The sequence below is a fragment of the Physcomitrium patens genome, chromosome 7, assembly GCF_059467195.1.
Source record: "Physcomitrium patens ecotype Gransden chromosome 7, ASM5946719v1, whole genome shotgun sequence".
Taxonomy (NCBI): domain Eukaryota; kingdom Viridiplantae; phylum Streptophyta; class Bryopsida; order Funariales; family Funariaceae; genus Physcomitrium; species Physcomitrium patens.
This window is the reverse complement of record NC_143416.1, coordinates 7,778,570-7,793,253: the sequence shown is the minus strand read 5'-3', so window position 1 is coordinate 7,793,253 and position 14,684 is coordinate 7,778,570. Positions and strand designations below refer to the sequence as shown.

The window sequence follows — 14,684 nt, the reverse complement described above, 5'->3', positions numbered from 1 at the left end:
CACTACACTTGATTGAAAATAACATATGACAATACATTTACATAACAACTCACAAATGAGTATAAGCTCTAGATTAGAATTTTAGTGACTAAACCTATGTTACAATTGTTACGAGAAAATAATTCAAATAGTTCATTTTATCAAGCAAAGATTTAAACTAGTGCTTTTTTTTTCTCACCTTCATCTATTTGCTGGCAACACTAAATGTATTATGCTTACCATGTCTTGTATCAAAGGCAACTTTTTCTTGATCAACTACAAACACAATAAGAACTTCTTAAGTCTAATAGATGTTTCAAAACAGAAGATGTTATATTCTAAAAAAATGTGGAAAGTTGAGTCTTATATATTACTTAATGAAAGACAAGTGGGACAATGTCCTAGTTGTGAAGTATTTGTTTGTGGACAACTAAATAAAAAAAATATATTATTAATTGAAATTTTTCATAGATAAATAAATAAATATTATTAAAAATTACTAATTTTTTATGAATTTCTATAACATCTTTATTTTTTAATATAAAATTCAAAAAAAATATTTTCTATAATAACTAAATATAAAAAATACTAATTAAATTATTCTTTAATTATTATTCAAATTTTTTTCCATTTTTCTATTATATATGTAAATATGTTTGATTATAGCATATTAAGATCATTTTTTATTGTATTTTGAAGATAACATGGCATGTACTTACATATTTCAAAATAGAACTGTAGAATTGTTTTTTAATACGTGAAAACATGTTAAATATATAAACCAATCGGTCATCCAGTAATTATAAGGTATAATATTTGAAATTATTTAAACAAATTGATAATATATAATGCAATTATTTAAATTTGACAAAATAAAATAAAATAAAATAAAATAGTTTACCAAACCTCTGATACTTTCATTTAGTTATAAGGGGTAGCATCAACCTAATGGAATAATTCATTACTTACAAACATTTTTATGCATGCAGAGCATTCACATTTGAACCTTGTTATTTACTTTCACCAAGTATTGATTTTTAATTTTTTAATTTTTTAATTGAATAAAAATGGTCCATACCAATTCATAACTAGCTCCAAACCAATATTCACTTTGCTTTACTAATATATGATAACTTGTTGTTTCTTGGAGGTCATTCAATGCTAGTAGTTCATACTCAATACACCTTTTGTTTTAAACAGTATTTTAAAATTAGCATGTCAATAAATACTATCATGTCTATTTGTTAGAAAGGATTATCTGTGTCATTTTGTGGGAATTAAAGGGAGGATAAGGGAAGAAGGAAGGTTACACATACAGGAGCAGTTACAGACAAATGAGACACTCACTCACTCACTCACTTTTGAAGCAGCAGCACCACCACCACCACCTCCTCCTCCTCTAGAAGAGTGGTTGGTGATCTTCAATCATATTGTGTGGCATGAGACCAATGCCCTGCCCTGCCCTGCACTGCTCTGGGCATGTGAACTCTATAAAAGTTACAGGGTTATGGGGGGAGGGATTAGTTGTAGTAATGTATGTATAGGTGGCAAAACAAAAGATGTCTCTGCCTCTGGCTTGAATGACATGAGGTGAGCAGGTAGGTATAGGGGTGGTTAGGAGTGTATGCTCTGCCTCTGTGTGTCTGTGTGTGTGGTGCAATGGGAGTCTGTTCTGTTTTGTCTGACTGACTGTCTGCTTTGCTGTGGCTGTGGCTGTTTGAGATGCATTTTGTGTAGGCAATTTTCTTTTTTACAAAGTGTGACATGCAATGGACAAGTTATAATAACTGTGGAGACAGAGAGCAGGAGGAGGATGCAGAGATTGACGGGCATAGAGAGAGAGAGAGGAGGAGGAAGAAGAAGAGGCAAACACAAGAGGGGAAGAGGAGGCCATGGGCCTGGTGGTGGTGAGGGGAGGGGTTGCCTGGAGAGCACCACTTCTGCTTGTCAACTGTGTCTTGTATGGGGTGGGTGCTTGCCTTGCAGGCTGGGGCTTCAACCAAAACATCAACAGCCACAATGCCATTGGTGAAAACCTTGTTGGTATGTGTATACACCAACATCAAAACAAAGCCAGCAACACACACACACACACACCTGGGCTCTATGTCCTTGCTCACCATTGATTCAATCAATTTATCAATCAATCTTGTGAAACTCAGAAGCTAGCACACACCTGTTGGCTCTTTGCCTTAGGTGCTGCTACTGGGTGTGTGTGTGTATGTGGGTGGGTGGGTGGGTGTGATGTGTGGATTTTTCATTCTACTCTAATTTTAACATCTCTCTCTCTCTCTCTCTCTCTCATATCCAATGCAGGTGACTATGTAACAACATGGTTTTTACCAGCAGCTCTACTGTCATGTGTGGTGGGATTGGCATCAGTGTTGGCAGGAGTCAGCCATGCTGCTGCATTGAGTAGCAACAGCCTTGCTGTTGCCACTACCATATCTTTACTAGCATGGCTTCTTGACCTACTGGCCATGGGGTTAGTGTGCCTTCCTCATGACAACAACTGCACTTTACAAGACCTCCACACTTCTTCTCATTCAGTCTCCTTTACAGCACATTTGTTTGTAACTCAATATCCTATTGCTCTCATCAAATTGAAAAACTTCAAATTTGTGCAACTCTATGCAGACATGTTCAATAAACAAAAAGTAGAAGATGTTGAATGAAATTGTAAAAATGCATTTGAATCTGTGGTTGTCAGTGCTTTTGTTGACAACCAATCTCTTTTAAATATGATTGACTTGGTTCATTAAATCAAGTATATGTGTGTAGATTTGCAGCCAAAGAAATTGATGTCAGTGGTGGATTGCGCCCAAGAAGATTGGTAAGAGTTTTATCTCTATATGTTTAATTCACACCCATGTATACACAAATTATCATTCAAAATGTTTTGTCAGCTAACACTTATCTTTTGAGAATTTTGAATAACATTATAGATTACATGTTTACATGTAATAGTACATGTAATGCTGATGCATCGTTACATTTACATTAGTGTCACAATTTGTCTATTTACACAAAACTTTGTTTCAATGAACATTTGAAGGAGAAAAAAAAAAAAAAAAAAAAAAAAAACTAACAAAACTAACAAAAAACAAAAAAAATCATGAGGGAAATATAATTGTATTATTTAACATTTATGTCTTAAAATTAGTCACTCAAGCTTCAACTAAATTTCAACCAATTCAAAGAAAATAATTTCGTTTTTTATTTGCCAAATTATTGAAATGAGTTCATATTTTGTTTAGATTTCTTAACTAACTTTTGTCTAGTTCACAAAGAAGTGCAAATAAAAACACAAAGAAATTGTTTATCAAATACTGGTTTACAAAACATAGTTAACAACAATACATTTTTTTGTTCTAATTTTGTTTTTTTTTTTTTTTTTTTTTTTTCTGCTTTTTGATTTTGTATGCTCACAAGTTTCAATGCATGATAAATTTCATAAACGTACATTAACAAAAGAATTATGAAAAAATTATTTCTGAAAACAATAACAAGTGTTGAGTTCTATCTAAGATATTCAACTCAAACTTTGAAAAGAAGACCCATTTAATCAAGTTTAGATTAACTAATAAAAAAATCTAACTTACCACAAGGAGAAATTCATCTATTATAAAAGCATTCAAATAAATGAAAAAAAATAAAAAATAAAGAAACCACTCACGTCACTTTAGGATAATCTTGAGACATGATCAAGCCACTTTCATCACACAGTATAACACAGAGAAAAATTCCTGTTTTGACATCATTTTTTCTGTACTTCAAACGCTTCAAAATTTCATGTGAAGGACATGACATATATCATAGAAAGTGGGTGATATCTAACAGAAGAAGAGTGGCTTTGCTTTGGAAATGAGGGACAGAAAATACTGGAAGTGTTTGTAATAGTGGTGGCCATCTTGGAGCTGCTGAACTTGTGGAGCCTGCACAACAACACGGCACTTGCGGGAGTAATCGGGGTTGAATCAGGGTTAGACCATCAACACCAGTGGAGCCCCACGAACGTGCTTCTCGCCCGCGCTGGAATGCTCCACGGCGTTGGCGCGGCGGCGGCAGCGGCGGGTGGAGGCAGCCACGCCAGCACCAACCGCTCCCATCATCACCACCACCACCTCCCGGCGGCAGGCGGCGGCGGCGGAGACGGCGGCGGCCAGCAGCTGCTGCATCTCCATCCGAATGGCCACATTTATGCCCACGGCCACAGCCCACCACCGTTGTCTCCATGCTGACATGGCTCGTGGCTCATGGTACATGGCTCCTCGCATTATTTTTATAATTAGGAGGGGCACCCAAATCTTATTACCACTTACTTCTTATAATAACAATGTGGGTTATATTTGGAAACACATGATAATCGTTGGTTTTCATACATTCAACTGAAAGGTGTTGTTGAAATTGTTTCAATGTAGTCTCTGTGCATCCCACTTTTATATATTCATGTATATATATATATATATATATATATATATATATATATGTATATATATATGTATAGACATATTTTATAAATATATGCGCATATGTTATTTGTTTACTCTTTGGAACAGTCTTGTCTTAGTGTTTACTGAGGTATAAACCAAATGCACTGGTGACACTTCCAATGTTTTGAATTTTATCAAAATGTTTCTTTCACTTTTATTTTTCCTTACTGTATTTGATTACTTTCAAGTATTAAGGTTTTGATGAAAATATCATTTCTTTCAATAGGAAGTAATACCACCATTACAAGCTTTTTCTCTAAATGCAGGCCAGGAGAACATATTTTTCTTTGTTAAAGAATGATCCATTTTATTACACTAATCTTTTTTCTTTTCTTAAAACTAGACTCTGTTTTTACTTGTTAAAAGAAATTAAATACCATGTCTCTTCATTTTTTTCTTCTTTAAATAACTTAGTCACACAAACAACACATTATATGTTTTAACTCGAGCAAATGTGTTGAAATAGCCTCATAATACATCTTCAGGATTATCTCGTATCCAAATATATGGCGTAACAAGTACTTTCAATGTTTCACCTGATATCAAATGACAAATTAAAATTACAATGAAACTGCTTGAAAATCAAACTTGCCCCATTGCAATTGGAACATCCTGACATGGATATACACACATGCCATTCTCTTATCTCTTCTTTTCTTTCTTACATTATTTATTTTAACCATTTGGATTAAAGTTGAATAAGACTGTGCTATCAATGTTTTCTCTTCAGAATTCTAGCACCAGTCATCTATGGTTCCATAACTTTAATGCTTTACAAAAATAAAGAGCACATATGTCTCTTTGCTAATAACTTATTATCCATCATGTGTTTGTGAGTTTGTTTTCTTTAAAATTGGGATGTATTTCACAAAATTAAAATTTTCAAACAGCTCATCAATTTTGATTCCCATTTGGAAGTAAACTGCACTTCTTTACAAATTGGATAATCTGCAAGTTAGTGCACGAGACTCATTATACTTGCATCTATTTTATATTTCATAGCTATTATGTGTTTTTAAATAAGAATAATAAAGTCAAACTCAAAGGAAAAAGATTAAAAATATGCTAGTAAAATTTAAATTGAGAAATTTGTATATTTGTATATGCCTATACATGTGTGTATGTATAAATATATATATATATATATATATATATATATATATATGCAATAAAGATAGGAAAGCTAAAGTAATAGGTGTCAAAATTATTTGTATTAAATGTTTATCTAATTAAACTAAAAAAACCACTTGGTGGACACCCCAGTTCTACTGCATGGACATCCCCTTGTGTTACGCAACCCCACATATACACAATAATATTATTGTCATATAATTGTTACATATTTCACAGCCATGCTACACCCTCCCCCCCCCCCCACCCCCCAAAAAAAAAACAAAAAAAAACAAAAAAAAAACAATTTGTGGACACATATCAAATGCTTATAAAATAAAATATACATAGTGCTTTATTTTGAACATATGTACTATGTCTAGTTATTGCAATAGTGAATACACAAAGATAAAAAAATTAAATTTTATTTCATAATTCCATCTCTTCTTTTCTTATATAAACTAACTAGTTTTATAATGTAAGATCTTGTGTTTTTGTTTGAATAATGTTCAATATGTTGTTTTAAGAAGTAACGGATTTTGTATATTAAAATAAATTTTTATTTACAGATTACAAAGCAAATTTTAAATACAATTTATCAATTGTTATACTTTTAAAAGTTTCCATAAATTTTTAATATTACATTACAAAGCTAAAAATGAAATTTCTCTTCTTTCTCTACATATATGTAATTAGATATTTTTTGGCATCATCAATACAGTCTAAATTTTTTTAATTTTTTAATTTTTTAATGTATTTCACTTAATAAATTTAATATTTAAATTATCAAAACACAAAATTTATAATGTATTTTTATGTTAAATATATTTCATTAAATATTTACATATCATTTTAACATCTTCATCATCTTGAAGATACTAGCCATACAACAATTTTATTTTATTTTTTGAGACAATAATTGGTTTTATCAAATATAATAATTATCATGTATTTTAGAGAGAAATATTTATTATTTTATTTTAATATTTAATTAGAATATTAGAACAATGAAATTTTCACTTTTTAAAAAAAAAGTTTAAAACAACAAATTTTGAATATTGATATGAATTAACTTAAATTGATAATATTAAAATTTTGTCTTTTTATAGTAAATCATAAATTATATGGATTAATATATTGATAATCCATAATATCCATTGATATTTGATAATATGGATTATAGTAAATCATAAATTATATGGAAATTTAATTTATTTTATATTTTTTAAATATGAATTTTAAAATTGTAATGAATAATTTTGTCAAATTCTCTACATTTTTTAAATTATTTTATAATCACAAAGTATAAAATATAGTAAGAACAAAATTACCAAGACTTGGTATAAAATTACCACAAACAAAGCAATATTTAATTACGCCAAAACTTTTATTTTGCAATACTAAGATACCACATATCTTGTTTCTTTATATATACAATGTCATGTATGTCCTGTGCATATTACATACCTACTATTCAAACTTTTGTTGATGATTTTCCTGGAATTTTTTCTCTTTACCTACTGAGACTTTAGTGGACAATTTTTAGGTGGTTCAAAGTACCAAAGAAAATAAGGTACAAATTCAAACACACAGTATGGCTTCACTATATACTTTGAGAAATAGTTGCCTCAAAGAGCCATGAAAATAACCCACGCCAGCGAGGGATTACAATGCCTGTACCACCATTCACCAAACCATTTCGAGGGGAGAATAGCCCATAGACCGTTTACTAATCACCTTCTCTCGAGGAAAACTGCCAAATTTATTGGACTAAAGTTTATTCAACAAGCACATCAATTGTATACGCATTACAACTTTCACTCAATTTTAAGAAAGTAACTTCAAATCTTTCCTGGATATAGGAGACATGAAGAAAGTAAGCTTCATTTCCTTCATCTGCTACGTTTTTGAAGGCTCTATTCAACGAGAAATACAAAACCCACGGATGTGAATGACAACTTTAAATATCAGAGCTTTTACAGGTGCAACAGGAATAAGTATGACACATTAAATGGTTTATGCTGCAAGATTCGATTTTTAGGTTCAATGTTTGAATGTGGTATTAATAAACAAACAAATCATGCCCAGTCGATACGAATGCGACAGAGGTGAGCGCAAAGCCCATCAAGTAGGGTCTTGATGAAAAATTTTACTAATAAGTACCTACAACTGGTATACAACTACTTGCCATTTGTACATGTTCGTGGTACAGGACCTTTTTGGACCAGTCTAAGCGCTACTCGACCTGGCTTTACTCCAATATTTGCACCAGAATAACTTCCACACTAAGACCTAGCCATGAATTTCCAGATAGATGTACTGCAACATAAATGACCTTAAGTAATTAAGGAGCTCCAGTACAGAACTGATTGCAAATAATGTTTGACCAATCGAAAAACGGATGAATGATGTGAATCCACGTTCTGAACATTATTAAATGGCAACAGTCCGTACTCCACACCTCGCCCTAAGAATCATTAAATACTCGAGACAAGCTAACTTGAACGAATGCTCAAGGAAGTCTGGCGATGGGGAACACCAATTTCGCAGGCATTCACTTTAGCAGCGAATCTGAGAGAACACAATGATTCATTCAAAGACTTCATATCAGGAGAGATGTTGACAAACATCAAGGTCTTCGAATCTCCTCCGAGACAAGGCTGAAACAGCAACAAAGTACAAATTCAGGAACACTTAAATCTCGAATGCTTGCAGTAGCTGCAGCATGTCACAGAAACCAGTGTAAAACGGCGGTCACACCTAAATTGCAACATATTGTAATATGATGCAATGTGCATACTACCAATATATACGTGTAGGCGCTGGGACATAGTTTGTGAGAATAATTGATGAATCGTTTAGAGCCCTTACTTGAAGGAGGTAGGTGAGCTTGGAGTTGCGGAAAGGAACATGAGGATCCTTATTAGCAATTGCCATTATGACATCACCCAAACTTGCCAAGCTCTTGTTGATAGCCTGTTAGCACAATCGCGATAGTGAGCGACAGTAAGGAACAAATTTCGAAAGAGGAACGCCTTTGCGTTGGTGGTACTACCCTCGTGAGTACCATGATAACGTCTTAAAAAAACCATGAAACTACATGTAATTGGGACACGAGAGTTGCACCTGTGTCTCTTTCAAGCGATCTCCAGTAGCACCACTACGAGATAGGCGCTCACTTCCGGCCAGATCAATAAGGTTCAAAACTCCGTGGACGGCTTGTTCAGTGCCCTGAAAAAGAATGAGGGGACAGTTCAACCAACAGATTCAACATGATAACATCATAACCAATAGAAGCATCCGCCACGTCAGACTCAGAAGAAAAACTTGAGTACCCTTTCCAGGACAAAAATCAAGCAATACCTCGTTTACGCCAGAGATTCTGAGAGTGAAGACGCAATGGCTCCGTGACGACTGCTCATTCATCAATGTCTTACTTGTAGACCTGCAGCCAGAGACATATGGGGTTAAGAGTGAGATATAGGCCACATAAACAATTTGGGAGTGATAGGTCTCGGAGTAATGTCTGTTGCAGACGATACCTGCTTTGGGATGCTCGATGAAGGAGATTAGAAACCTCTTTCCATGTTGCAACCTCCACAAGTGTGAGGTCTGACACGCTTGTGTTGCCACTCGGGTCATGCTTCACCACATACATTTGCTTGACATCTCCATTCACTGGCCCTTTCGCCAGCAAATCACGAATGGTTTCGTTGTAGATTTCTAACATTGATGCCTGCAAGGTGCCATGCTTCGCAATTAGTTAATGTTCTCCAACCCACCCTTCTAAACGAAGGTTAATGGCAGCATGTAATCGTACCTGCATGCAGAATTTCCAGCCTTGCGCTATCAAGGCCTGACTAGACTCGAAGACTTGCTCCAGAGAGCGGGGAATAACCCCTCCTTCGTCAGGAATTTCTGGGTTACCTATCATGGTGTGCGTCTTTCCCGATCCAGTCTGACCATACGCAAATATGCAGACCTGCATGAATCGCGTGAAACGTTACAATAATGTCGAAATACTAATGTAAATAAGTAATCCATTCCAACGATCGCCGGCGACGAACTCATATACATACCAGGCAAGCCATCACGAGAAGTAAAATTATACCTTATATCCGTCAAGAGCACTTTGAACCAACTGAGAGATCTCTTCAAATACGCCAGCTTGCTTCACATCAGGTCCAAAAACTTTATCGAATTGGAAACAATGCTTTGGGCCTCCTGGTATAACACAAAACTCATCATTTATAGGCGACACTGCAAACCGCTCTGCGTCAAGTAAGATTCAACTTTGCTGGTATGGCAATCAACAGGAATTAAACCACTCAAACTAAGTCTTATACAATCTTATGGAAACTGCTATCAGTACCCGGGCATGTTCTACGGTATGAAAATGTTCGTTTCGACACCCCGCTCACATGGTAAACGGCCCATGCGACTAAGAGGCATCAAGCCAAGGAGGCGCATCTACGCGCACTTCCTACATGCTAATAAGCCATAGTCCAGCGACGGCCAAATGAGTTTATGTTACCTGAAGGTTGAACGAGTTCGATAGCACGTCCTTCTAAATCGGTAGAGGACGGGAATTGCACGGAAGGGGACTCGTTTCCTTCGTCCTCCTCAACCATAAGAGGTCTAACTCTACAAAATACGCGGATGTTACCCTTCAGCTCCTGTGGCAAACATACCAGCGCAATCTCAATCGGATCAGAATGCGAACGAGAACGAATAGTTGGGAAGATGGACAATTCCACACACCAATAGGTCATGCAAGCAGGTGACGTACCAATATGGTATTATGTAGCTTTCTCCGCAACATCTCGCCCTCCTTCACCTTACGCTCTGTTTCCACTAGGCGCTCAGAAATCTCGGCATATTTCATGCCCTGTGTCGCACTCTCACCCCGACTGAGTTCCAATTGAGATTCGGCCACCTCCAGCTTGTGCTGAGTGATCTCCAGCTGTTGACGGAGACTTTTGATTCGCTCATTAGCTGTAGTATAACTCTCCTGCAATAATCATTTGATTATCATTATGAGTCAAGGAGTTTCAGAGGTGCTAGACTCCAAAGCTGAAGCAAGCTAATCGACCTCAGGCTTAGAGTGTACCTCTAGAGCTAAGGCTTTGTTACTTATAAGCTTGATCTCGGCCACAGACTTGCCAGTGCACTCCTTGTACATGGCATTCTCGGCTTCAAAAGATGATACCTGCAACCGGCATGCACGTACACACTTTACAATGTAAACTGAGACGTTTTCATACTGCGGCAAAGATCCTCAAAACAATCGGTTCTTTTGCCAGTTAAAAAATTAGAGCTAATGGGTAATACCTGACTGGCAAGTTGATCCCGATCCTCAGTACAGCGCTGAATGTCCATACGCAAACGAGATGCCTCTTCAACTGCGTCCTTGTGTTGCTGGATCTTGTCCTGTAAGCTGGCCTGCATTCCAAAAGCAATCTCCATGTTAGATTCATAACTGCCTTGGGGCCTGGGAGGCTGAATGCATACATATTAACAACGATACGAGTCAGTGTAGTGTAATGTGCGCTACAGAAATAGAACCTGAAGAGAACATAACATCGACAAACATGAAAAAGAAAAAATGAATCATTACATGATGTACTCAGGAAGTCGCAGAAAACATCGGTAATAGAAATGTACCTTAGTAGCGGCCAGTTGGGCGTTAAGAGAAGTAGTGGAACCACGAAGAGTACTGAGATTTTCCATAATAGCTGCCTTCTCTTTCTGTGTGCGGGACATTGCCTCGGCTGCATTACTGGCGTCCACTTGCAACTTGCTGTTATATTGTTGCAAGCTAGTGTTGTACTCCTGTAATCGTTTGTTGATATCTTGCAAAACACTAACCTAATAACCAAGTGACGTTGGAAGTAAGTAGGATGTTCAGGAAATAGCATTATCAGCAGCAAAAATGCATGCTTGCCATATTAGCTGGCAAATGAGTAGAGGAGGTACGATCATTCCAGATTGAATAAGATCAGTCAACATCTATCATAATTTATGCTTATGAAGGGATGATAGCAATGACGGAGAATCCTCGGAAGTTAATCCCGAGAAACAGCTGGTTGGGGATGTATAATACTTGTTTGTTCGAGGAGATCAGATCACTCTGCAACTTTTCGATCTGACCATTCAGCATTGTTATATCTTTCTCCCTGGATTGAATAGTTTCCACATGCTTCTCTTCCACCCGCACAAGCGCCTGAAGGACCATCCCTCCATACAGACTTCGGTAAGTTGACAAGAATATTAGATGGGACGAAAATCGGCGAAATCATCAGCGGCTGACCAGTAATAACTGACTAGCTCAGAGCCTCAAGCATTTATAAAAAGGAAAACAAGCACATTTCAGAAATGACATACATAACTTTTCAGTGCAGTGAAAGATCGGCGTTGTATGATACATTAAGACGAGAGGATTTGCAGAGTTTATAAGACTGATTCCTAACTACATTGCAACGGCATCGCTCCATAAGTTTGCTATAGAGGGCACGGACAGACCTGTTTAGCCGCTTGTTCCTGATTCAATTCCTGTTGTAACTGGGAATACAGGGCCTTGAGTTCTCCGTAACCGGACTCCAGCTGAAGATACTGATTTCGCATTTGAGTCTCTGCACCAACAAATAAGATAAATTTTGTGAGTATCCATATCTCGAGTTCAGAGTCCATTGCAACTATACGCACGAACTGGAGACCTTGGTGCAGGAGGCCGGGCGGAAAGACAACTCATATAAGTATAGAATAAATAAGAGGTGTGATGCAAGGTAAGAACCAGATTCCACGCGACTCAGTCTTTGAGCTTCAATTTGCTTCAACTGCTCAAGCTTCTCCTGCGTATGGTTCCTGTCCAGTTCCTGAAAGGCCCGTATGCATGTGCGAAGCTTCTTGATGTAGTCCATCATCTGCTCACTCTTTCCCTGTTAAGAGTCAGGGGGTCAACCATGTAAGCAATTGGAGAAACCTTATACAGAGTAATCCCAGAGCCGGAAGGTCACAACTCAGGTAGGCAGATAGTTTCATGACCGATGGCATTAACCCCACGTGAGTCGTAGAGGAATAAGAGACACTACGGTAAGCCTTTCACACCAGTATTTGACCTTGGAAAGAAGTACGGAAGATTCGAAGTCTAATATTTTACGTCGAAGCCTTAGTAACTATTACATGCAGCTATCTCTTCAAAATATGATCCAGGACATAGATTGCTTCAAAATCAGGACTTCAACAATTAGAGTGAATTACTGTGTTGCAAAGTGGCAATTGTACACAGAGCCGTGTATCGCGGGGTCAAAACACTGTTAATTGAATAGTTGGGATGGAATCCTTGTCCGGGAGAAGACCGTCAAGAGAGGCATTTAATCGTTACGAGAAACGTTTCCGGTTAATTTTTTCCATATTTTCTTTACCATAACTTCTCACTAAAGACATCACCCCAAGACATTCAGAGGCCCAGAAGAGGGAAGAGATAAACAGCTAGACGGTCATGGTCAAAACAGCTTTGAGGTCCTCGCTGAAAATTAGAGTACTGAGCAGTGCACTAGACAAACGCAGAAAACCTGGACGAATAATTCTCGACACATCTCATTTGAAAGTACTCAGTCATGTGCATCTCAAATCCATGGGAAATCAATGCCACTCAAAAAGCTAATAAGTCAGCGAAAAGAGCAGTGAAGACATGTTCCGTTTACTTCAGTTCTTCACCATCTCGCTGGATGGGGAGGAGTTTTCAGTAGAGTTACTAGGAAGGACCATGAAGATAGGGAATGAAAAGCAGATTCATTGTATGACCCTACCAACGAGGACACTTGAGAACTGAGTCGAGATTAGAACATGCTACGCAACAGGGTGAGGAAATTCGTAAAAGGAGGAGTACACATATGGAGACGAAAGTACCTTAAAGTCGAATTTCGTTTTACCCACCATCTTCAAGTTCAAAAGAGCATCAACACAATCTGGGGAAGTGGACGAGCCGTCCCCAGCCACAGCAGCCATGCCTGCCTTGGAAGGGTTTGCAGCCTCCAAGGATTTCCTAACCGCATTACCCTCCGCCCTTAGATTGACAACAGATAATACTCCTCTATGTGATCGGACTTTTAAACCCGACGCCCCACTGACTACCATCTTTCGCTTCTTATCCGCTGGCGTTTCCTGTTGGTTTTCTTTCTGTCCCCACGCTGGTTTCCTGCTGCTGTACGTAGCCATTTCTAGCTCGCCCCAGCTAGTCACTAGGTTCTTAATATATTATGCAATTCTTAACATCGGTTCCACTGCATTGGGAACCAAGCATACTTTGCGTCCTGGAAGCTGCTATCTCATTAACCAGCTACGAATCACAAAACAATTAATAAAATAACGACCTAAGAATGCCAAGAACGCTTCCTGAATGACAAGGCACCGAGCTGCATCCAAGCTTTCTCCCTTCACCCCTAGAACAACGTGAACTGGCACCAGGTCGAACGTGACGAACTAGATCCCAGCCATTGTCGAGGAGGTACTCGATGAGCAATGTCGAAGATGTGGGCGGCGACTACGACGCACAGTAGAGAACAGTGCACTAATAAGAGGACAACAACCCCAGAGATGTGACCTAAATGAAACGAACTCTGCGTGTCTGTAGAGATTCAATAAATCCACTCCGACACCTTGACAACTCCACCGGAGTCGCGAGGCAAAAAAGGAAAACTTCAAAACAGCTACTAGAACAACAGTGGGAAGCTAAAATGAATTACTCCTCAAATGCGACTGCATTCCCCTCCAGCCACACACCAACTTTGCCAAGTAGCATTCCCCTTGAAAGCTACGAGGTACAGCAACAATCTAGGAAGCAGCATGAAGAGGAATGACGACTGAAGGGGGAGAGAGCGGGGGAGAGACAATCAATCTGGAGGGAAAGGCAACAGTGGAGACTAGAAAATGGCTACAACGGATACAGGAACTGCGGGGGGAGACTTTCAAATGGGGGCCCGGGAAGGGAAGCAACGGTAGCCGCCAGGCCTAATTGTGCGGGCGGAATACCGGGAGGGAACTCAAACTCTCCCTTCTTCTTTTTCTTCGTCCCCTCCCCCGTTCTTCATCCATGAATGA

General features: G+C 37.7%; 2 protein-coding genes across 6 annotated transcripts; one reads left to right on the top strand and one right to left on the bottom strand.

The window, feature by feature from the left end:
* Positions 1–1,061: 1,061 nt before the first annotated feature.
* On the top strand, positions 1,062–5,333 carry LOC112284570 (membrane protein PM19L). Of its 5 annotated transcripts, none has more exons than XM_073535221.2 (5): positions 1,062–2,022; positions 2,296–2,464; positions 2,761–2,812; positions 3,855–4,238; positions 4,739–4,946. In XM_073535221.2, the coding sequence occupies exons 1-4, from the start codon at positions 1,872–1,874 to the stop codon at positions 4,218–4,220; spliced, it is 738 nt and encodes a 245-aa protein (XP_073391322.1). In that variant the 5' UTR covers positions 1,062–1,871; the 3' UTR covers positions 4,221–4,238; positions 4,739–4,946. The 5 variants fall into 5 exon arrangements, with proteins under 5 accessions (XP_073391322.1, XP_073391321.1, XP_090108004.1 ...); XM_073535220.2 differs by lacking the exon at positions 4,739–4,946 and adding an exon at positions 4,958–5,333 and having other exon boundaries at positions 1,063–2,022; XM_090251878.1 differs by lacking the exon at positions 4,739–4,946 and having other exon boundaries at positions 1,067–1,569; positions 1,786–2,022; positions 3,855–4,514.
* Positions 5,334–7,691: 2,358 nt separating this feature from the next.
* On the bottom strand, positions 7,692–14,597 carry LOC112285227 (kinesin-like protein KIN-14N). The gene is made up of 16 exons (XM_024525911.3): positions 13,494–14,597; positions 12,376–12,520; positions 12,105–12,214; positions 11,686–11,805; positions 11,247–11,450; positions 10,914–11,024; positions 10,693–10,791; positions 10,372–10,593; positions 10,117–10,258; positions 9,694–9,806; positions 9,403–9,564; positions 9,125–9,318; positions 8,946–9,027; positions 8,709–8,813; positions 8,454–8,558; positions 7,692–8,242 (listed from the first exon to the last, which is right to left on the bottom strand). The coding sequence occupies exons 1-16, from the start codon at positions 13,800–13,802 to the stop codon at positions 8,078–8,080; spliced, it is 2,388 nt and encodes a 795-aa protein (XP_024381679.1). The 5' UTR covers positions 13,803–14,597; the 3' UTR covers positions 7,692–8,077.
* Between the last annotated feature and the right edge of the window lie 87 nt (positions 14,598–14,684).